Source organism: Leptonychotes weddellii, chromosome 2 (genome assembly GCF_054177405.1).
Source record: "Leptonychotes weddellii isolate Sample4059 chromosome 2, ASM5417740v2, whole genome shotgun sequence".
NCBI classification, from domain to species: Eukaryota; Metazoa; Chordata; class Mammalia; order Carnivora; family Phocidae; genus Leptonychotes; species Leptonychotes weddellii.
In genome coordinates, this window is record NC_138370.1 from 17,461,423 (window position 1) to 17,485,043 (window position 23,621).

The following is a 23,621-nucleotide window of genomic DNA, read 5'->3' on the forward strand; positions in this document are numbered from 1 at the left end:
CATTTCCATCACTATAGATAATTCTCTGGGATAGCACTGAATAGATCATTTCCCCCCCAAAATTTGCAAATATTCATGTAACATAAAGATTAGGACAAGCCTAAACCCAGGGCTTCCAGATTCAACCCCTTCTATGACCACAAAGAATTTCCTTTTTCCATGCATTTGTTTTTCTCAGATGATACTCGATCCAATTTGTATTTTCCCATGAGAGGTATTAAAAGTAAATATTTTTATATTTGCTAACTTATCTTTCTGAGCTTTGATTTTTCCTAATCCTATCATCCCACCCTAGATTTGAATGACAATCTTTAAGACAATTTCCAGGAAAAAATTTCTAAGAGCTTTAAATATACCATGGCCCTGATTTCGCAAAGATTTTAAAACCCTAATTATGGAAAGCCTACGATGAAAGGTAAGGTGTCTACCCCTTTCAGATTCCATTTGAACCAGGTGGAAGCAATTGGAATTTCTAATTCCACTCAGATAAAATACATGGATTATAATTATCCTTTAAAATATTTGTCTTCATGCTAGAGTATAATTATTTTCAAACCAATATCTGTCAAAATTGATGAAAATGAAAAAGGTAACTGTTTATATAATTTCTTTAATATTTTTATTTCATATACTCTTATATTTGAAAATATAAAAAAGTATATTTACAAGAAAAATTCCTTTTTAAGATTAAAGAGATTTTATTAATTAGTCTTTTCTATAAATATGTACCAAAAGTTAAGTGTAAAAGAAAATGGCAATAAAAACTATATAATTTGATTGCGAGGAAATGTATGAATTTATAACAACTTAGCTTAGATACATAGATATAGATCATATAGTAGGTTGAAAGGTGGGTTTTGCAACGAGTGTTGTTTTAAAAGAAACATGTTCAAATTGGGTGACCAAAAGACATATCCAATAAGTTCTTCACAGTGATTATTAAATTTTTAAAAAATCTATAATCTCCTGGAAGTAAAATGGAAGAAAAATAGTTGGAGATCAATATTTTTGAAAAATGCTTTCTATAATTAAATATAACCCTCACTACTCAATATGGTTGGAAAATAATTTTTTATGCCATAAAAGTTCATTTTCTTCTAAAAATTTTGAAAGACATGAATAATATATTTAAAAATAAGAAACACTTTTAATCCCGCTACCCAGAAACAATCATTAATATTTTGGTATTTTTCTTTTCAGTTTTTTCTCTATGCACACACACATCTGCACATATAAGTAACTTGTTATATTATTTTAAGTATAAGGAAAAATATATATAAAGAGTATAAATAATACAGTGTCCATTTTAAAATGCATAAGTACTAAAGTTAACTTACCTTTTTCTTTAAGATTACGAAAAAGCTTTGATGATCCTTTCCAAACTGGTGGTGTTTCTGAGAGCATTTGATTTAATTCCTATAACATAAGGTATCATAACATTGATTAATAGGTAAACCACTTACTTATAAAATAGATAAAAAATATTTAAATGTCATATACAAAAAAATTCTCCACTTAGAAGAACCTGAGACATGGCTGTATTTATTCTATTCTATACCTGTGGTTCATTCAACCACAAAACCCAATATTTGCCCACAGTCTAAATATAAAGTAAATCATAAAGAAGCTATGTTGAATTCAATTAGAGCTACCAAAAATTTCAGATAAATTTTGCAAGTGGAGGAATATGTATAAAATATTCAGGTTAAGGGGCACCTGGGTGGCTCAGTCGTTAAGCGTCTGCCTTCGGCTCAGGTCATGACCCCAGAGTCCTGGGATCGAGCCCCGCATCGGGCTCCCTGCTCTGCGGGAAGCCTGCTTCTCCCTCTCCCACTCCCCCTGCTTGTGTTCCCTCTCTCGCTGTGTCTCTCTCTGTCAAATAAATAAATAAAATCTTTAAAAAAATAAAAAATAAAAAAATAAAATAATCAGGGTAAGATAAAACAGTGAGTTTAAGTTTAGGAACCAGTTAGAAAAGGATAGTTTCATGAAAGTGGTAAGTAAAGGTAGATTTCCTAATCAAGGTCAGAGATGATGACCTGGCTTCACATACTGTCTCTTTTCTGTAGCCCTCTTGGATTTAGGGAGCTTTGTGGAGGAAGTAAATGGACAGAGGATCAAATTGGGAAAGAATGAAGAATATTTTAGTAGTGACTCGAAGAGTGCTGATGTCAGATGGAGTTCAGGGGTATTGAGTGATTATGACCACTGTTTCCTTTTTTTTTTTCTTTCTAATTTTAACTTACATATTCAGTAAAGAACACAGACTTCAATTGCTTAGTCAGCCTTTTTTGTTTGTTTCTAAGTCAAACTACCACAGCAGGTTGGGGAGCTATTTTGGAAAATTTAAATATTTGAATCATTGTTCAGATACTAAAGGAAATTTGAATTTATTGTGCATACGGAGTTCAAAATAATTAAATGAAAATTATATTTTGGTTAATTGTAAAGAAAAATTATTAAAGGATTTGATGAGATAAACTGAAATAATTTGAAATAAAAAAGGTGGTTTGCTAAGTAACACACTGGAAAACACTAGAAACCACTTCTATTCCCAGACCTGATTCTTCTACTCAACATGTGGTTCCCCAATAGCCTAGGCATAACCTGTGAGCTTGTTCAAAAAGCAGAATTTCAGTTCCCATCCCAGACCTACTGAACCAGAATGTGTATTTTTAACAAGAACTCCGGGCGATTTTGTTTCTCTACATTCCAGTTTCAGAAGCACTTTCAGACAAACCCTTCCTGATGTGGTTGTACCTAAAAATGCTCTGTAACATTATAAACTGTTTTGTTTTTTTTTTCATTACAAAGCTGAGCTGACAGGCAAATAAGGAAACCCTGGGATGCCAAAGGCAGCACAGGTATTTTTAGGGGATTTATGGATTCCCCGAAGCCCACTGTGAACTCGCTTTCATTCCCTTCATAGTGCTATCTATCTCTGCACTGCAAGTAACAGATGCCACCAGACGATCCGTAGCTTCTGATTAGAGTAGCAACAGCACAGCGGTAAGAATTCGGGCTTGAATAACGATGAGAAGCTGGAATATTTACTGCTTAAACAATAAACTCATAAATATTTTTGTTAGAGCAAGAGATTAAAAAGAACATTTTGCATATATTTTATATACCTTAATGTATACCACATCTATTATATAAATATCAACCTCTCTTTCTCCATTTTAACTATTTCCATATATTCAATTTCATCTCTTCTAGCTTGAACTCAGCTAGAGTTTACAACCAAAAAAAAAAAAAAAATCATAGCTACCTTTTATTGAGTGCCCTCTATGTGCCTGACAATATATAATCTCTCATTTAATTTTAATTAACATCCTCATTATGCATATTTTACTGAGACTTAAAGAGGATAAGAACTTACCCAACCAAGGTCACACAACTACTAAATGACCAGATCCTTACTGACTAAGCAGTTTATTTTAGTAATAATTCAGCTTCTTCTGGTCTGGATTATCTAATTAACACACTGATTTTTTTTTTTTAAGATTTATTTATTTGAGAGAGCGAGAATGAGAGAGAGAGAGAGAGAGGGAGAGAGAGAGAGAGTACATGAGAGGGGGGAGGGTCAGAGGGAGAAGCAGGCTCCTCGCTGAGCAGGGAGCCCTATGCGGGACTCGATCCCGGGACTCCAGGATCATGACCTGAGCCGAAGGGAGTCACTTAACCAACTGAGCCACCCAGGTGCCCCAACATACTGATTTTTGTCTTCAGTTCACTTTAAGAAGTTTTAAAACGTATTAAAATCTGTATTTCCGCTCAGACTGGGAATTTCTCTCCCCATTCCCAGTGCCTAGATCTTGGTCTCTTACATGTAGTAGTGTTATAATAATAAATAATTTGGGGCATCTGGGTGGCTCAGTCGATTAGGTGTCTGCCTTTGCTCCGGTCATGATCTCAGGGTCCTGGGATCGAGCCCCACATTGGGCTCCCTGCTAGCAGGGGACCTGCTTGTGCTCTCTCGCTATCTCTCTCTCTCTCAAATAAATAAAAAATCTTTAAAAAAATAATAAATACTTTGGTTGGCCTTTGCCCCTGGTTTCTGGAAGATGCTATATCCTTGAATCACACTTGGTTATAGGATGACCCTGGATGGGTTACTGATAGCCAGAAAGGACCACCATGGGATTAGAAGGTTGGGGCTCTGAGGTCTCCCTACCTCTGGGGAGGGGTAGGGAAAGGGAACGGAGATTGAGTTCAATCACTGGGCCAATGAATCAATTATACCTACATAATGAAACCTTCAATAACAACTCAACACCCAAGCTCAGTGGAGATTGCCACTAGTAAATATACTGGTGTGCCAGGAGGGGTGACACACTTCTCCATGGGAAGAGGGCATGGAAGGTCTGTGTTTGGGATCTTCCTATACCTGTCCTCAGAGTCTCTTCATATGGCTAGTCCTGATTTGTGTCTCTTAAAATAATTATAAACTCTTAATTATAAATACAGAATGTGTCTGAGTTCTGAATCAGTCTAGCAAATTACTGAACTTCAAGGGGAATTATGGGAGCCTCTTGGATTTGTAGCCAGTTGGTCAGAAGTGTGGGGGGCCTGGGGACCCTTGATCTTGCAGCTGGCATCTGAAATAAGGGCAGTCTTGTTGGGGACTGTGCCCTTAAATCAGTGGAGTCTGACACTAAATCTGGGTGGTTAGCATCAGAGTTATATCGCATATTGTAAGTTGGTATTAAATAGATATTTGCTGTATCAAATTCATTTTCCTAGAATTATGGTGCCTTGTAAAAGATTTATATAATTTTCTTAAATAAGTACAATTTTGTCTTATTATATAGTTAATATATATGCATTATAGGAAAATTAGCAAGTATAGAAAATAAAAACTAATTTCAATCCAGGAATGAACCATAATTGAAAGTTTTATTTAAATCCTTTTAGTCTAATTCTCTCTAGGCATAATTATATAGCTTTTTTGTCATTGCAGCAAATATTAAATTATTTTCTACATATTGTTTTGTAACTTACTCTTTGCACTTAATACTTCATGGGCATATTTTCCTGCCAAATATTCTTCATTGCATTTTAATGGCTACACAGCAGTTCTATATTAGCAGTTCTGAAATGTAAATTCTTTATACTCTTAAAAATTATTATGGACCCCAAGGAGATCTTGTTTATGTGGATATCATATTTAATGCATGTGGAAGTAGAAATGATAAATTTTTAAACACAAAAATACACAAACACATATTCTATTAGATGTCAGATTGATGGCATCATCAATCATCCTGTAGCCTCTAAAAAACCCCACTGTACACTTGTGAGAGAATGCAAATAATAAAACAAATTATCTTCTTGGTGTTATTATAAAAATAGTTTTGACTTCATGGACCCCTGAAAAGGTGTTTGCACTTTAAGAACAGGCAGTCTATATTATTCTGCAACTTGCTGTTACTCAACTTTCAGTCTTCTAGGTCCATTCATAACTTGGATGTATTTTTTCATTGTGGTTCTGTATTACTGTATTTGTCTTTGAATGCCTATTTCACAATTTTTTTATTCATTTCTCAACTGACTGACATTTATATTGTTTCTTTTTTTTAATTTTGGCTATTACAATCGATGCTGCAGAAAACGCGTACAGGACTGCTGGTGTAATATTTCTCTAGTATACTTCTCTAAAAGTAGAGTTTTTGATGTGTACTTTCAACTTTATTACATTTGCCAAATTTCTCTCAAAAGTGAATATACAATACACCCTCACCTGGTTCTTTCTTCTTCGTTGCTAATTATTGGTACTGCTAGATTTCTGGAAGCTGATAATCTGATGGGTGTGAAACAGTACCATATTATTGGTTTAATCTGCATATCCCTAATCACTAGTGAGGTTGAGGTCCTTTATATATATTTATCAGCCATTCTATGTTTACCCTTTTTTTCTTACTGAGCTGATTATCTTTTTTATATTGACTTACAGGAGTCCTATATAAGTATAGTACACTTAATATTTTGTTAATATATTGCAAGCATATTTTCCCATCTGTCATACATCTTTTAACATTGTTGGCACTCTTTTGGTATGCCAAAGTTTCTGATATTTAATTTAGTAAAATCTTCCAAAATTTCCTTTGAGCTTTGTTTTATGTGTCTCATCTAATGAAACCTCTTGTGTCCTTTATTTTACTTCTAATATTTCAGAATTTTTTGTCAAAGTAAGAACTTAATCCATCTGAAATTTGCTTTTGTATATGGTGGTCAGTTTGATATTTAATTGTATTTAGCCCCATTTTGGAAAGACTATTGTTCCAATACCTAAAGGTCAATCCTTCCTCCAGGGATTTACAGATCTTCCCATACATGCCTGGGTCTGTTTCTAGATTCTATATTCTATTATTTTCACCTAATTAAAAAATTCTTGCAATAATATAATACTATTTTAATTATAGCTCTATTATTAATCTTAATATGAGACAGGCCCAATTGTTCTCATCCTATTGTTTGTCTGTTTGCTTCCCTTCCTTCCTTTTCAGAATTGTTCGGAAAATTCTGGGCCCTTACTCTTCTAAATGAATCATCTGTGAACATGACATATTTCTCTGCTTACTCATATCTCTTAAAAAATAGAACAATATCTTGCACATCTTCTGTTAAGTACACTAAGAATCTAATACTTTTTGTTGCTATTGTGAAAAGTACCTTATTTGATAGTGCAGTTTCTAATTGCTATTGCTGGTGCAGAAATACTAGCAGCAACCTTGCTAAACTTTTACTAAATCTGAATTTGAAATCTATGCATTTTTATATTTTTCTCTCAATCATATTGTTTCTTACTGTCCTGCTCCTTGGAACCTATTTTTTCTTGTCATACTACATGTTATAGCCTGAGTTATGTCTACCTCAAATTTGAAGTCATAATTCTCAGTACCCAGAATGTGACTGTATTTAGAGACGGCCTTTACAAAGGTAATTAAGATTATTAAACGAGGTCATTATAGTTGGTCCTAATCCAATATGACTGGTGTCCTTATAAGAAGACATCAGGATACAGACATGCACAGAACAATGATGGGGAGATGACAGAAGGAGAAGACAGACATCTACAAGCCAAGGAGGGAGGCCTCAGAAGAAACCCACCCTGCCAACACCTTGATCCTGAACTTCCAGCCTCCAGAACTGTGAGAAAATAAATTTCTGTTGCTTAAGCCACCCAACTTTGGTATTTGTTACAGCAGCCCTAGCAAATTAATATACTCCCTTAGCTTAGACCTGTAATAAAACAGTGAGTAGTAGTTGTGATAGCATATTTGTATTCTATCTAATTTGAAAGAGAATGTCTAAAGTTTTATACGTAAACATCATGTTTGCTACAGGCTTTTGGAAGATTCTCTATAACTGATTAAGGAAGTTCCCTAGAATGCTATACTAATATGTTTCTTTTTTTTAAATTGAAGTTTATCATACATTTAAAAGTGCAAAAGGAATATATGTAAAATTTAAAGTTAGAAATTGTTAAGAAACAGAAAATTACCAGTACTTTAGAAGCCTCTTTGCACTTCTCACTGATGATATTTCCTTCCATCTCCCCCAGAGGTAAATATTGTCTTGAATTTAATATTTATCGTTCCTTAGTTTTCCCACCTATGAATGCATCCTTAAGTGGTTTCTTTTTAGACTTTATGTAAATGGAACTGTAATTTATATTTTTGTGAACTGCCTGTCATTATGTTTCCCAGATTCATCTAGTTTAAGCACCAGTATAATTCATTTGTTTTCACTTGGTATACTATTCACTGTATGAATATATAAAAACTTATTTATCTTATTGACATTGTACTGTAGTCTTTCTGGCCAACCATGAATAATCTAATAACATTCCTGTGAACCTCTCATGCATGTACGAGTTTCTCTAGGTATAGAGACTAGTGTAAAATTACTGGATCATGGGGCATATTCAAGTTTAACTTTACTAGGTATACGTATGGCAGAACTGAGATCCAAGAGAACTGGTAGGTACAGGGTATGTGTATCTTTAATTTTATAGATGATGCCAAACTATTTTCCAAAGTGGGTATGCATATATATATAGTGTGCATGCATATGTACACCAAGAGCTTTAACCTACCTGTTTGGTAAGTGACTTCCACGTTTTAACAACTGTAATAAACAAATATAAAAGATAATAAATACTTCATGTAATGTACATCTGAATTCAGTAACCATCTACAACCCTAACTCATAACACCAAGCTTCTATATCTAAAAGACAAAGTATTTTTTGGCTTTGAGATGTGGATCTAAGGTATAGATTTGACTTATGTATTTGTTTCATGTACTATACACTAGTTATAATAAGTGACAGCAGTAGAATAGGAAACATTTTCCATAATCATCTTACTTTGGGGATTTCTGGATTTATAAAGTTAACTTACTCCATGTTAAACATCCTATGGGCTTAAAAACACAAATACTGATATTTATTAAATATTCATACTAGAACATAAAATATGAACATAGAGAAATTATAATTTTAAGGTGCTGCCTATGATCTCTGCTTTATCTCTAGTTACAATTCAAACGCCAGGTCTCTCTAGGGTGAAGGGGAAGGATCGGGGCAATGAGAAAAGGAGATGAAGATGAAAGCAGGTAACACGATAGGGAGACCCTCATCCTGTTCTCCATTCTTTCCCCGTATTTAAGAATCATTTCTGGAACAAGAGTGTTATAATTGAATAAATTACCGAGATCACTTTCTTTTTCTGATTCCTCCTCACACCCTTGAAGATCTCAAACACTATAAATCTTATAATATTGGAATAAATGCTCAGTCACCATTGCTGTTTCCTTTGCTCAGATTTGAAAACTCTGAATATCTAATGTCTGCCCAAGAATTATCTCCAGATTTATATGTGATTAAGTCTTATTACACAGCTGCATTAGGAGCTGATAAATATTAATTATTTCAGCTACATAACAATAATGATAACCAATAATTTTTTTACATGGCAATGCGGCTATTTCTTTATAATTAACCATAGTTACTGTAAACAGTACATCGAAGTCAAGACTATCAGATAGGCAGTTTTTGCCATGTAACTTTCTTTTTTGTAAGCAATATAAAAAGTCACTTTAAGATCGAAAGCATAGAAGTATGTTCTAAAATTCAGCAAACCGATTTTTATGGAGATTGACTTCTTCTCTATATAGCAACAATATCCTTTTTTTACCCAAGATAATTTATACAAATGTGTAATCAAGTGATTAAAATCACAGGTTTATAAAGAAGTCAGCATTTAGCCTTAATTCTAATACATTTATTTCATCCTCCTTTTCATAATGAACAGAACACTGTAAATAGTATTTATTATCTGTTGCTTTTGAAATATAGCAGTATGAACAGAAGAAAAACAAATGGCACTAAAGTACATGCACATGCTCTTATGCAATGTTCAGAAGCTATTTATCAGAAGAGGAAGTCAGACACACTCTTGAGTTTTGTAGGGTTTATGAGATTTCCAGGGTAAATTATTCACAAAAGACATATTCATTCTGCCGGATATGTCACCATGTTCAGTATTATTAGCTTTTTTTATAAAGACTAAAGAGCCATTAAGATTGTTCTTCAAAGGATTTTCTGATTTTCTAAATTCCTTATTTCATATGAAGTTACTACATATATAAATATAACTTGGGTGAAGAGGGACTTCAATTCTATTGGATGTATTTTATTTCTTCAGCTATAGGTTGATGTTCATCATATTTTTAATACTTTCATGTATGTTTGAAATTTTTAACAATATATTTTTTAAAACTAAAATTAAAATAATACTTGAAGCTACATGAAGGTAATCAATTATTTTAGTTCTAGAAGGGAAACTTACCTTTTAGGTTCTATTGAGGTAGGTAAAATAAGAATTTTTCTAGATTTCAAACACAAAGCTTAATCAACAATCAAATATATCTTGATTAACATTTATTTGAACTATATTAAGCAAATGTTTACGCAGCATACCAATTTTTTCCTGTTGATGTCACCATAAAATTATATCAAAGATTTTTTAAAAATGTTATGATTATGAATTCAAACGATGATGAAGATATGACAATGACAGCTGCGAACATGTATTAAGTGCTTACCGTGTTTCTGATATCTTACTAAACACAACCAATATCACTCAATCTTCAAAAATCTCATGAGGTTGCTATTATTTTTATTTTTATAAATGAGGAGACAAAAAAATAAATAATTTAACAAAGTTCTCAAAGCTAGTAAATGAATGCTCAGGTTTAAATACAAGTCTGTCTAATTTCAATATGCCACACTGATATACATATGATTTAATACTCAGTCTATGAAACATTTTCTCTTCTGAGGCAAATATTTCTTTTTGTAACCCTACACTTGAAAAAAAGTTTTTACAAATATCTTGATCTTTAGTGATCATTCTTAACTATGTTTTAAAAGTCCCAGTTTGAAACTAACTGATCAGTTAATTTCTGGTTGTTAAATGTCCTGTGCAAGTTTTTTATAATGGAATGTTTTTTCCTGCAAGTGGTAGTTTTGTAATATCTTGAAAAGAATCAAATTTGAAATTTATTTCCAAAAAGTAAAAAGCCACCGACAGGCTTACAGTCAGTATATTATGAAGAAAAAATTCAAGAAAATAATGAATTAAAAATTTTCAAACTATGAAATTCTAAATTAAGCATTACTTATTGAATGACTTCTCAAACATAAATTTCACAAAAATTATAGAATTTGATGCAAAAATACCATTTGATATTCTAAAAAATACATCAACAGTTTTATCAAATCTGTGCTAACTTAATAATAAATATAAAAAGATTTCATACAAAAAATTGTATGAAATCAATTAAACAAATGTATGGAACACATATATATCTATTTTTGTATAAGGGCCTTTTCTACGTACAGTCTCTACACTTACGAAACTTAAAATATTTTAAGAGGACAAAAAGTATCAAACAACCAATTCCAAGGCGAAACACGGTTATCTGGTACATGGTAAGTACTCAATAAATATTTCTAGAAGGGAGGGAAGAAAGGGAGGTTAAAGGAGCGCAGAGAGATATAATCCTTTCCACAGCCCTCAAATTCCTCCAAAAAAGAGCCCTACTCAATTTATAGCCTTTTCTATCACTACTACCTTACATACTCCCAAAGTGGACTATTCTGAACACACCATTTACTCTCTTGATCCCATGTGTTTGTTCATATAGTTCCCTCTCCTTCAGTTGATAACCTCAGAGTCTCCTGACAAAATATTGCATGATGAAGTCTCTCCTTCAACTACTATCTTTCATTTCCTCTCTACTTCACAGCCAAACATTTTGAAAGGGTCCTTTATACTCACTGTCTTCATTTCTTCATCTGCTCTTGCAATCTGGTCTTTGCTCTAATCACTACATTGAAACATCATTTTAGAAATCATCAATAACCTTCAAATTACTAAATCTAGTAGACATTTTTCTGTCCTCATCTAACTTGACATCTCATTTGACCATTCTGTTCATTTTCCTTGGCTTCTATGACTCCATACTCTTGATTTTGTTCCCATGTTTCTGGATACTCCTATTTTCCCTTTTGAGGCTCATCTTTCAAGCTGTTGTACCTTCATCATTTAAAGTCTAGGAGTTCCTCAAGGATTGGTCCTTGGTCACCTATGTTCTCATTCTATACTGCCTCCTAGGCAATCTCATCCATAATTATTGCATTAATTACCAATCACATACAGATGAACCCTAAATATATACTCTACCCAGCCCTCTCCCCTCATTTCCAACGGAAATAATCTAAAATCTAAAATATTAATTGATTAAAAGATAATTTTCAAAGTAGCCAATTTGCCAAATTATTTAGGATTTAATTTTTTTGAGCTTTTACACATTTTTTTTTTCACCTCACATAGTTACTTTTTTGGTTACTATTAGGAATGCTTAAGATCTACTCTTTTGGCAAATTTCAATTATACAATATGGTATTATCACCTACAGTAACCATGCTATATATTAGCTCTTAAGGATTTATTTAAGGTTTTGCCATATCCCTAGCTCTGAAGAAAAAGGGCTATAATTTGTTCTAACATAACTTAAGGCATTTGTTTGGCAGTTTCAAGTAGATTATCAAACAACTGATTATTTGGTACATTGATTTTCAATGACTTGAAATGAATGATCAAAAGCCAGATCCAACTGCCTCTTCCATATCTCCTCTTTTGGATATCTAAGGCATCTTAAATCCATCATGTCCAAAGTTGAAGTTACAATATTTCCCTTCAAACCTGGTCTCCACTGCCATCCATACAGGTAAACCAGCCAGAAATTTTTAGTACTCATTACTCCATCATCACCATTACCACCCTTATTAGAAGCTTTTCAAGCCTGGACAAGAGTCTCCTCTCTGATCTGCTCAGGCTCACTCTGGCCCTCTTCAATCTATGTCCACCCTGAAAGATCTTTTCAAAACACAATCTAATAATGGTACGCACCTGTTAAAAACAAGACAACAGGTTCAATATGGAGTTCCTTATGCTAAGACCCACATAACCAAGCCACGGCTTAATTACAGTTTCTGTTCTGCCAGAAATGGAATCTTAAATCAGTCAATCAGCACTAGTTTGTAATCTGCCTGAGAGACCCCTGCTGTCCTCTAAAGGAAGGTAACCTTTCAATAACTAACCCACTTTTTTTTTTTGCCTCGTATAACTTTCTTATTCCTGTTCCCTTCTGCCTATAAGTCTTTTGTTTTATACAGCTCCTTGGAGCTCCTCACTATCTGCTAGATTGGATGCTGCCTGATTCATGAATCATTGAATAAAGCCAAAAGGATTTTAAAAAGTTACTCAGTTGAGTTGTTTTCTAACACACCAAATTATTCTGCAGCTTACACTACTGCCATGATTTTCCATTACTTTTAGGATAAAAACAAAAATGTTTAATATAAGCTTACCAACTCAATGATTTGGAACTGCCCCACATACCCACCCTCACTTCATACCATATTCTTCTTTGCTCCTTGCACTATAGCTACCCAGATCTTTTTCCCCTCCTCACATGTATCACATTCCTTCTTGTCATGGCACCTTGATACTTGCTGTTTCTCCTGCTGAAATTCTCTACTCTCAACTTCCTACTTGCCTAGTTAACTCTTATTCACAATTCACATTTCATGTGGATATTTATTTGCCCAGGGAATATCTCCCTGAGCTACCTAAGTTACTTCTCCAAAATATGCTCTCAGAGCCTCAAGTATCTTTCTTTCATGGCACTTATCACAGATATAATTTGCTATTTACTTATTTCATTGATCAGCGTTGGTTTTGTCCACCAGATTGTAAGCATTGTGAGGGTGGAGGGCACCTATTTTTATTTGTTTGTTTCCCTCACCCCTTTATCTCCAGTGCCTAGTGCACTACCCGGCATTGGATAGGTGTCTTTGAGTATGTCGTCATATGCTGTGAGATGAAATGGGAAGTGTGCATAAAGCACTCTGTTGCATTCCAAAGTACTATCGCTGTCTTGAGAGAAAGCACTGTGATTCTTTGAGTTGTGAACTGAACTTTTTTTCATGGAACATGATTTTTACTTGAAAGAACAACTGACAGACAAATTATGGTTATTTAGACTTAGGTATTTGGCAGGCACTTTCTTACAAATGAACAAAGTCAGCTTTAACTTAAAGAAAACAACTGACAGTATTTGTTGCCAGTAATAACATTTGAGCTTTCAGTAAAAATTAGAGTTTGGGAAAACTTGTATACACCACCATGAGTTTGACAGCTTTCCAATAAGTAAAGACTTTCATGAGAATATTATGACAATATCACTGAATCTGATTTTAAAAATGTATTGTATAATAAATACGTCAACATTTGGAAGATCTGCATAACTGAATCAACCAGTATCTTCGGTTTGATGTTACAAGATTATATAAGGGTAAAAGATCCATTCAAAGTGCAGTGTAGGCCAGTGGATTTTAACATAACAGATGACAAAAGTTTCAAATTCCACACTGCAACTAAACTTTAAGAAACTACCACTAGCCAAGTGTTGATTCAGTATCAAAGAAGAATATCTACAATAATCTGAAAGGGCTATTAAAATACTCTTCCTTTTTCCTACTTCTTTATCTGTGAGGCAGATTTTCTTAATATACTTTATGAAAAACAACACACTGCAACTACTGAATAAAAAAAGCAGATGAGAATATAGCTGTCTTCTATTACTCACTGAAGAGATTTGCAAGAAGGTACATAATGCCAAAGAGTTTGAAAACCACTGCTCTAACACATGAAAAGATGAGTAACAGTATGTATTTGCCCTGTAGGAGCCATGACAAATACAGAAGAAATATAGGTAGAATTCTTGACCCAGGTCTAGCTTCAAAGCCAGTCCTCTGAATTACTCTGTTCATGCTGGATAGAAGAACTGAATAGGCAGAATATGAACCTATTATAAAGAATATCAAGAGTAAGGTGGTTTTTAAGTTCAATGAACTGAAAAAGAGGAAATAAATGAAAGTTTGTGAAAAGAGGTATCAGTCAGAGTTTATAAGAAATATTAGTCTAGTAAGATTATATAGCATAATGTCTTTTGAAATACATTACTTGGTTAGTTATTCTGAAAACTTATCCTGTTCCACACTTTTACAAACCAGAGATAAGAAAAAAATCTTATAAAATTATTAAGAGAATTTAAAAAACATACTTACATTTGGGCTCATCAGTTGTAACAGCCAAAATAAAATCATATGGAGTCATGAATAACTGTCCTTCACATTCTATAGAAGCAAACAAACGAAATCTCCTTTCCCGAGATGTAGCATAGAGGTCTAAGTCTTCAATGTCTGTTCGGTTGATAGCAACCTAAAGTTGAGAAAGCAAATAAATTTGGACTGTGTGAAATAATGTCTCCTTTTAGAAGCTAAATGCTTTTAATTATGCTGAAAGTGAATTAACAGAGTAAATGACCAAGTGTGAAAATATTGTCTTCTGGAGAACTTAATTATTTTATAAATAAATTACCCATGTGAATAAAATGAACTAATGTTTGAAAGATCCTACAATAAATATCATTAAGGGCCTGAAAATTCTAAACTGGCACTTTAAAGGACCTGTGATTTACTTCTGAAGTTTCAATTCCAGAAAACATGAAATTTTCTGAGCTAGTAGTTTCTTTAGAAAGAACACTAACTATTGCTGAATGCCTACTATGTGCTCTCTATTGATCTAATCAGAATTCTGTTCAGTATAGTCTATTGGTTTTTTTTTTAAAGATTTTATTTATTTATTTATTTGAGAGAGAGAGAGAGAGCACAAGCAGGGGGAGCAGCAGGCAGAGGGAGAGGAAGAAGCAGGCTTCCTGCTGAGCAGGGAGCGCCATGTGGGACTCAATCCTAGAACCCCGAGATCATGACCCGAGCTGAAGGCAGATGCTTAACTGACTGAGCCAACCAGGTGCCCCTAGTCTATTGATTTTCTAAAAAAAGAAAGTGAAACCCTGATATGCTATTCAGGGCTACCACTAAAGAAACCACTTAGATTAGAACTGAAGTTGCTAACTCTAGATCACTATAGTACAGTTACTACCAATGGTTGCTCTGAATTCTACCTAAGGTTAAGATTATCAGAATTAGAAGAGTGTGTATAAATGCGGGGGGCAGGGGGCAGGAAGTCTCTTTTGTTTTCCTTAATTTCAAGACCTTTCTTTGTGGATAATTTTTCACTGGTCCTTTCTCTCTGAACCACAGCAAATTTATTTTTTAATAGAAGGATTTTTTTTATTACAAAAGTGATGAAGAGTTATTATATTTAATTCAGAAGACAGAATTTTTAAAATTTATAGATTTAGTTTTTTCTTTTTCGGCAAAAATTGGATTACACTACACTGTTCAGTAATCTGATATTTTTCACTTACTAATATATCAGGGCTAGTTTCTCATGTCACTAAATACTCTACATACTCTAGTAGACCCTTTTTTAGTAACTGTATAAAATTTCATAGTAAATGTATGATAGCACAATTTATGAATTACATACGGTTGAATATTTATTTAGGTTATTCATAGTATTTTACTATTATAAAACAATGTTAAAATGACCAGGATAGAATATATTTACATATACGTACAAAGAGTTCCTTGAGATAAATTCCTAAGAGTGGATTTGATTGATCAATCAAAATCTTTTCATATATATTTTCACTCTGCCCTAGGGAGTTAACAGCAATTTACAAGATTATCAACAATAATTATATTTTGAACATTTCATAAAAATTACTTTATATTAGAAAAAATTATTATTTAGGATGGCAAGCTTATTCTATTTATTGTCTCTTCCATGTCTATGAGGTCATAATGCAGATTATGTGTAAACTATTAAAATTATTTAAATATCTAATATCTTGAGAAGTCGTATCAAAACAATCCACAAGAACTTTCAAGAGGAGACTACATTTTGTATTTCTAAGTTACACTTTATTAAATGAAAAGCTAGGCAAATGACTAATCTTTTCCCACTATTCTGAAGACTAAGACTTTTAAAAACATTACACAAGTAGTCAATTAAAAACTAAAAGAAAGGTTCATTCCCTACTTTTTAATGGCATGTAAAAGAGATAGAATGTATAGTCTCTGCCTTTAAGAAATATGCAATCTATATGGAGGGACAAAATGGTAGTTGGAGAGACAAAAGGTACAAACATGGAAGAAAGTAATGAGTCAGGTTAGAGTAAATCAAAATAAAAAGCACTATAGAGATTGAGGTTAATATGGTTTCATGGGGCTCCTGGTGGCTCAGTTGGTTAAGTATCTGCCTTCAGCTCAGGTTATGATCCCAGGGTCCTGGAATTGGGACCCTGCATCGGGCTCCCTGATCAGAGACCTGCTTCACCTTCTCCCTCTGCTGCTTCCCCTGCTTGTGCTCTCTCTTTCTCTCAAATAAATAAAATCTTAAAAAAAAAAAAAAAAGGTTTCTGGGGCGCCTGGGTGGCTCAGTCGTTGTGTCTGCCTTCGGCTCAGGTCATGATCCCAGGGTCCTGGGATCGAGCCCCGCATCGGGCTCCCTGCTCAGTGGGGAGCCTGCTTCTCCCTCTCCCTCTGCCCACCCCCTCCTCATGTTCTCTCTCTCTCTCAAATAAATAAATAAAAATCTTTAAAAATAAAAAAAAAAGGTTTCAGGAAGAAAAAAAATGAATTTTAATGTCAGGAAAAGATATGAGCATTCTAGGTTTACAAAGAATATCTGAAAAGATGGTAAGAACCTTCCCAGAGCAGAGGATTTGCATTCATGGAAAAGGGTAAGTAAACTGATAAGATTTCTGAATGCCAGACTAAAACACTGGAATTTAATCTGATAGAAAACATGGCTTTAGGAGATTCTCACGTAGAGCAATGACACAAAAAAAATGATGCTTTAGAAAGATAACGCAGCTCCATACCAGAGACAAGCCAGTTCAGCAGTATGTTAGTAACAATTACTCAGGTAATCCATAGGTACTGGGAAACTGTTTTGGCTCTGTCATGGGTGAGAAGTGAGACACTGAGCAACTTAACGTCAATAATGGGCAATAATCTCCCTGAATAGTCCTCAAGGATTGGTCTAACATCTTAGGTCCCTTTCTATACATATATTCCAGGGGGTTCTTCTTCCTCCTAGGACAGGGAACTCAATCTTGTCTGTGACCACAGTTTTCTCTCCTGCTTTCTTCCTGCTAGGCCATTTCCTTGGACCTAACTGGCCCCAATCAACCATGACTGATTTCCAGAGAATTCCCTGAAGGACCACTCTGTGTGGAGCTCTCATGGTTTCTCCACCACTATCTGAAGCCATGCCTTAGTCTAACATCTTGAACCACAGTTTTTGCCCATAACATCTTTATTTGTTAATGATCTAATATGGACTTGATCTGTGACTTCCGCCTCTACCTGCTGCTGCCATTACTGCTTATGATGTACCTGTGTTTTCTCATGAAACTTTCCTTCCTAAGTGTCTGTCATTGGTCCCAGCACGCCAAACCCACTTGACCACTGCAGCTGGGAATTTGATCCACCTTCCATGAGCTAATGCTGACAACTCTTCCTTCTCCTTAACTTCTACTAACAATCAATCAACAAAACCTGTTGTTCTCCCTCTAATTTCTCACATCCGCCACAGCCACCACTTTTGTGTAAGCACACACTACTTCCCTAAAATTTTACAGTAATGGCCTGTGATTTTTGCCTCTAATCCATTCTCTACTCAGAGAGAACAGGCAGAACTATAGGACAGTGTGAATCCTTTAACCACCTGAGTAACAGTTTCAGAAAAAATCTGACCAAGTAGAGTTAAGTTTTCATTTAAACTCCACTGTAGGAAAGAAATTGAAGATGACACAAAGAAATGGAAAAATACTCCAAGCTCATAACTGGAAGAACAAATGTTGTTAAAATTTCTATATTACCCAAAGCAATCTACACATTTAATGCAATTCCTATCAAAATATCACTAGCATTTTTCACAGAGCTAGAACAAACAATCCTAAAATTTGTAGGGAACAACAAAAGACCACGAATAGCCAACGCAATCTTGAAAAAGAAAAGTAAAGCTAGAAGCATCACAATTCAGGATTTCAAGTAATATTACAAAGCTGTAGTGATCAAGACAATATGGTACTGGCACAAAAACAGACACATTGATCAATGGAACAGAATAGAAAATTCAGAAATGGACCCACAACTGTATGATCGACTAATCTTCGACAAACCAGGAAAGAACATCCATTGGGAAAAGGACAGTCTCTTTAACAAATGGTGTTGGGAAAACAGACAGCAACATATAAAAGAATGAAAGTGGACCACTTTCTTACACCATATACAAAAATTAATTCAAAACGGATGAAAGACCTAAGTGTGAGACAGGAAAACATCAAAATACTAGAAGAGAACACGGGTAGTAACTTCTTTGACATCAGCCGTAGCAACTTCTTACTAGATTGGGAGGCAAGAGAAACAAAAGCAAAAATGAACTACTGGGCTTCATCAAAATAAAAACCTTCTGCACAGTGAAGGAAACAATCAACAGAACTAAAAGGCAATCTTCAGAATGGAAGAAGAGATTTGCAAATGACATATCTGATAAAGGGTTAGTATTGAAAATCTATAAAGAATTTATCAAGCTCAACACCCAAAAACCAAATAATCCAATTAGGAAATGGGCAGAAGACTTAAATAGACATCCTTCCAAAGAAGACATCCAGATGGCTAACAGATATATGAAAAGTTGCTCAGCATCAATCATCATTAGGGAAATACAAACCAAAACTACAGTGAGATATCACCTCACATCTGTCCAAATGGCTAAAATTAACAACACGGGAAACAACAAATGTTGGCAAGGATGCGGAGAAAGGGGAACCCACTTACACTGTTGGTGGGAATGCAAACTGGTGCAGCCACTCTGGAAAACTGGATGGAAGTTCCCCAAAAAGTTAAAGATAGAACTACCCTATGATCCAGAAATAGCACTACTAGGTATTTACCTAAAGGATACAAAAATATTGATTCAAAGGGATACATGCACCCCAATACTTAATGGCATTATCAACAGTAGCCAAATTATGGAAAGAGCCCAAATGTCTATTGATTGATGAATGGGTAAAGGAATTGTGGTGTGTGTGCATGTGTGTGTGTGTGTGTGTGTATGTATAATGAAATATTAATCAGCCATCAAAAAGAAATGAAATCTTGCCATTTGCAACAACATGGATGGAACTAGAGTGTATTATGCTAAGTGAAATAAGTCAATCAGAGAAAAATACCATATGATTTCACTCATATGTGGAATTTAAGAAACAAAACAAATGAACATGGGGGGGAAAAAGAGAGGCAAACCATAAAACAGACTCAACTATAGAGAAAAAACTGGAGGGGAGGTGGGCGGGAGATGGGTTAAATGGGTGATGGGGATTAACGAAGGCACTTGTGATGAGCATTGGGTGTTATATGTAAGTGATGAATCACTAAATACTACTCCTGAAACTAATATTGCATTATATGTTAACTGGAATTTAAATAAAAACTTGAAACAACAAAACTCCACTTAATGAATTCTACCTCTTGTTGCCTTAGCAATAATACACATCATTTTTGATAATGGTATTAGGTGGTGCCTACAGGTCTTAAATTTAGCAACACCTTAAAAGAAGGACTGGGAAGGTATTTGAGAATGGTTCATGCCCCAGACAAAAAAAGTATATGCTAAAAGGGAGGAATATGATTTATGTATAAGAGATAACCAGAGTCTGGGTGCTTAAAAGGGCTTCCTGCTACTGCTCCCTTGTTGCTTCCTTCACTGCCTCTTCTCAATTTAGTGAGATAAATCATATAGTGCAATAATATACACTGGCACTGCTCAAATGCAACATAAACTGGTAAAAAGTAAAAACCAATTTTCCCATGTTGATCCAGTATATTGGCCGGATCCTAAAACAGTCTAGTTATTATCAACTGGGAGGAATGGGTTCATCTGACTGGAGAATGGGATGAGATGAAGAGCAGAAAAGGAAATCAATACTTTGGTTGGCTTTATATTCTTTATATTATTTGTTACTCCCTACTCAAATGCCATACTGTTTTAATTATTATAGCTTGTGGTTATGTTTTGATATTAGGTAAAGCAAGATTTCATCTTATTATCAATCTTTAAAAAATATTCATAGTGATTGATATTCAAGTTTCTTCTCTAAGTGAACTTTGAAATCAATATGTCAAATTCTATTTAAATAATCCTACTAGCATTTTGTTGGGGATGACACTCAATTTTGGTGTAATTTAGGAGACTTGATTTTTCCCATCTGGGAACATGGATATCTATTTATTCAGGTCTTCAACTATGTCTTTCAGTAAAGTTTTGCAGTTTTCTTCATATAAGTTTTACATATTTTCGGTAGATTTTTGGTACATTTTATAGTTTCTGTGTAATTGTGAATTGTGAATGGAACCTTTTATTCCTGTTACATTTTCAACTGGTTATTTCTGATGACTTTCGTATATTTGCTTTCTATCCAATTACCTTTTTAAACTCCTTCATTCATTTTAATAACTTTTTTCCTTCGATTTTCTAAGTAAATAATCATAAATTCTTTCATAATAAATGACAGTTGTAGCTTTTCCTTTTTAATATTTATACTTCATTTTCATTGTCTTAATTATGAGAGGTCTATGTCTCTAAATATGATGCTGAATAGTTATCATAGTAAGCATAATTATCTTGTTCCACATTTTGAAGAGAATGCTTCTAATGAATTGCCATTAAATGCAATGTCTGCTGTTGGTTTTGATCATTATCTTCTACCTTAAATCAGGAATAGGTATCTCTTTTCCTTTGTTCACTGGGAATAAATGTGTTTAGAGTTAGACTGGTCTTCACAGACCTTAGAGATCATCTGGTCCTCTTGTTTCTTTACCTTTTTTACCCAAATAGAAATATAAGTATGAGTCCCCAACCAAAAATTTAAAATGTGTTGGGCAAGTACCAGCATAAATAGAAATCCTCAAACAAAAACTCAAAAGGTATTGGACAAAACTCAATTATATTATATTTTAACAATTTTTAGTTTCCAAGATGAATATTTAAAATCAACTAATGAGCTAATGTAAATTCATTCATTCATCCAACAGATACTTGGTATGTGCACTATATACAAATAAGTTAATTATAAAATAATCAATTGGAAGATTACTTACTTTATCTAAAACTGTTTCTAGAGACAAATATGAGTAAGCTTGGTTTAATCATGTTCTACCCATATATGCCCATTCAGTCTCAAACCTTCCAAATGTCCACATGCTTCTTTCTCTGTGGTTTATAAACAGACTATTTTCTTTTTTTTTTTTTAAGATTTTATTTATTTATTAGAGAGGGAGAGAGAGAGAATGAGGGGGAAGGGGCAGAGGGAGAGGGAGAAGCAGACTCCATGCTGAGCGGGGAGCCCAACGTGGGGCTCGATCCCAGGACCCTGGGATCATGACCTGAGTTGAAAGCAGACTCGTAACCAACTGAGCCACCCAGGTGCCCCAAAACAGACTATTTTCTTAATGAATGATCTAAGAGCACAGATGAAGAATTCAGGTTTTTTTGTTTGTTTGTTTACTGTGGTACAGTTCTAACCACATTAAACTTTACAGTGTTTACGAGGTTGATAAGGAGCAGTGGTCCATGAAGTTCAGCTGATACCTGACTTGATCCACTAGAATCCCTGAGAAAAGGGACAGCTTCAGACAACAAGATTCCCAAAATATGAGAAGGAATTCTCAGACCTTTAAAGGATTCAGCTTTGCTTTTGAACTTTACAAAGTTAAAAAAATCTAAACCTACTGAAGTTCTAATATCACTATTATGATTATTCAAAAACAAGAACCAATAAATAAAGGTGAAAAATGATATTCAAACCAGTTTACTAATCCTCTTGGCAGTCTTGCTTGCTTACAAATGACAATGATCTTGTATCATGTTAATGTTCAGAGCATTTTTAAAAAACAAATACAGCCATTTCCCTGTAGCACACTGGTGTGAACCTATGGGTATAATCCTTATATTACAAGGAACAGGTGAAGTATACCAGTATTCACTGGATGATCTACTTTAATACCTTTTTTGCTTATCTAAATCCAATGTATCTTTCTAAAGTCAACTTCTAAAACTTAAAATTAATCTAAACATTTTTCATTAATATGTACTGTTTCATTAAATGATACCTTTTGCATCACAAATTCCCAATATAGAAAAACCATCAATAAGTATAATATAGCTAAGGTGAATGGAAAAACAAACCTGAAAGCCAAAAAACCTGAATTACCTACATTTAGTTGTTAAAACATTAATTATTAAAATGAAAATCTCCATTATCAATCCAATATTATGTACTTAAAAAATAAGCCTTTCAAAAGTGGCAATAAAATATAACTAGACCATTTGTTAACCACAGGGAGTTAATATAAGTCATGGTCATCTAAGAAAAATTCTTAATTTCCATAGGTTGACAGTCAAACTAAAAAACACCTACTTAGGAAACCGAGGAAGTGACAGCCTCTAAATTGTTAAGGAATATTAAAGAGAAAACCCTCAAGTTTATAGTGGCTACAAAAAGAAATGGCCTCTCTAAGAACTTAGCTGGTGGGTACTAGAAGCATAGATGGAGCTGAAGACTGGTTAAGCTTCTAAGAAGTAATTTTCCAAAGTTCAAACTTCAACACAAAGTTTCCACGTTCCATCTTTCCTGGAGATGCTTCTTTTAAATGGCTTATTCTAAGGTGAAATCTTTTCTCTGCATGTACTCCTGCCTTTGGAAGTTATTTGTTGTTGTTATTATCAGCAGACCCACTCAAAAAGCTCTTTTTAAATGCAGGGAGACTGAAACATAATTTTTGTTAGGCAATAAGGAGCACATCAATCCATGAAGTATAGCTTATTAATTACCAATTTAAAAAATTTGTTCTAATTAAAAATCCTTAGAGATTAAATGTAATTAATATTTGTACCCTGAATTCCTGTTTTCGCTGGTGTTTAGAAGAACCAGAATCTTCATTGTGAGAACTCTGATACTGAAACAGTGTCCTTGACTTCCTCTTCCTAAAAGCACCTGTTGAAG

General features: G+C 34.1%; 1 protein-coding gene across 4 annotated transcripts in view; it reads right to left on the minus strand.

The window, feature by feature from the left end:
- The window catches only part of MICU3 (mitochondrial calcium uptake 3), a 101,116-nt gene that overhangs the window by 43,475 nt on the left and 34,020 nt on the right, over nt 1-23,621 (minus strand). For all 4 annotated transcript variants that reach the window (XM_081808109.1, XM_081808101.1, XM_081808120.1 and 1 more), the window contains exons 2-4: nt 14,707-14,860; nt 8,102-8,133; nt 1,338-1,416 (exon numbers count right to left, since the gene is read on the minus strand). In XM_081808109.1, coding sequence (XP_081664235.1) covers nt 1,338-1,416; nt 8,102-8,133; nt 14,707-14,860 — 265 coding nt within the window. The remainder of the gene's footprint in view (nt 1-1,337; nt 1,417-8,101; nt 8,134-14,706; nt 14,861-23,621) is intronic.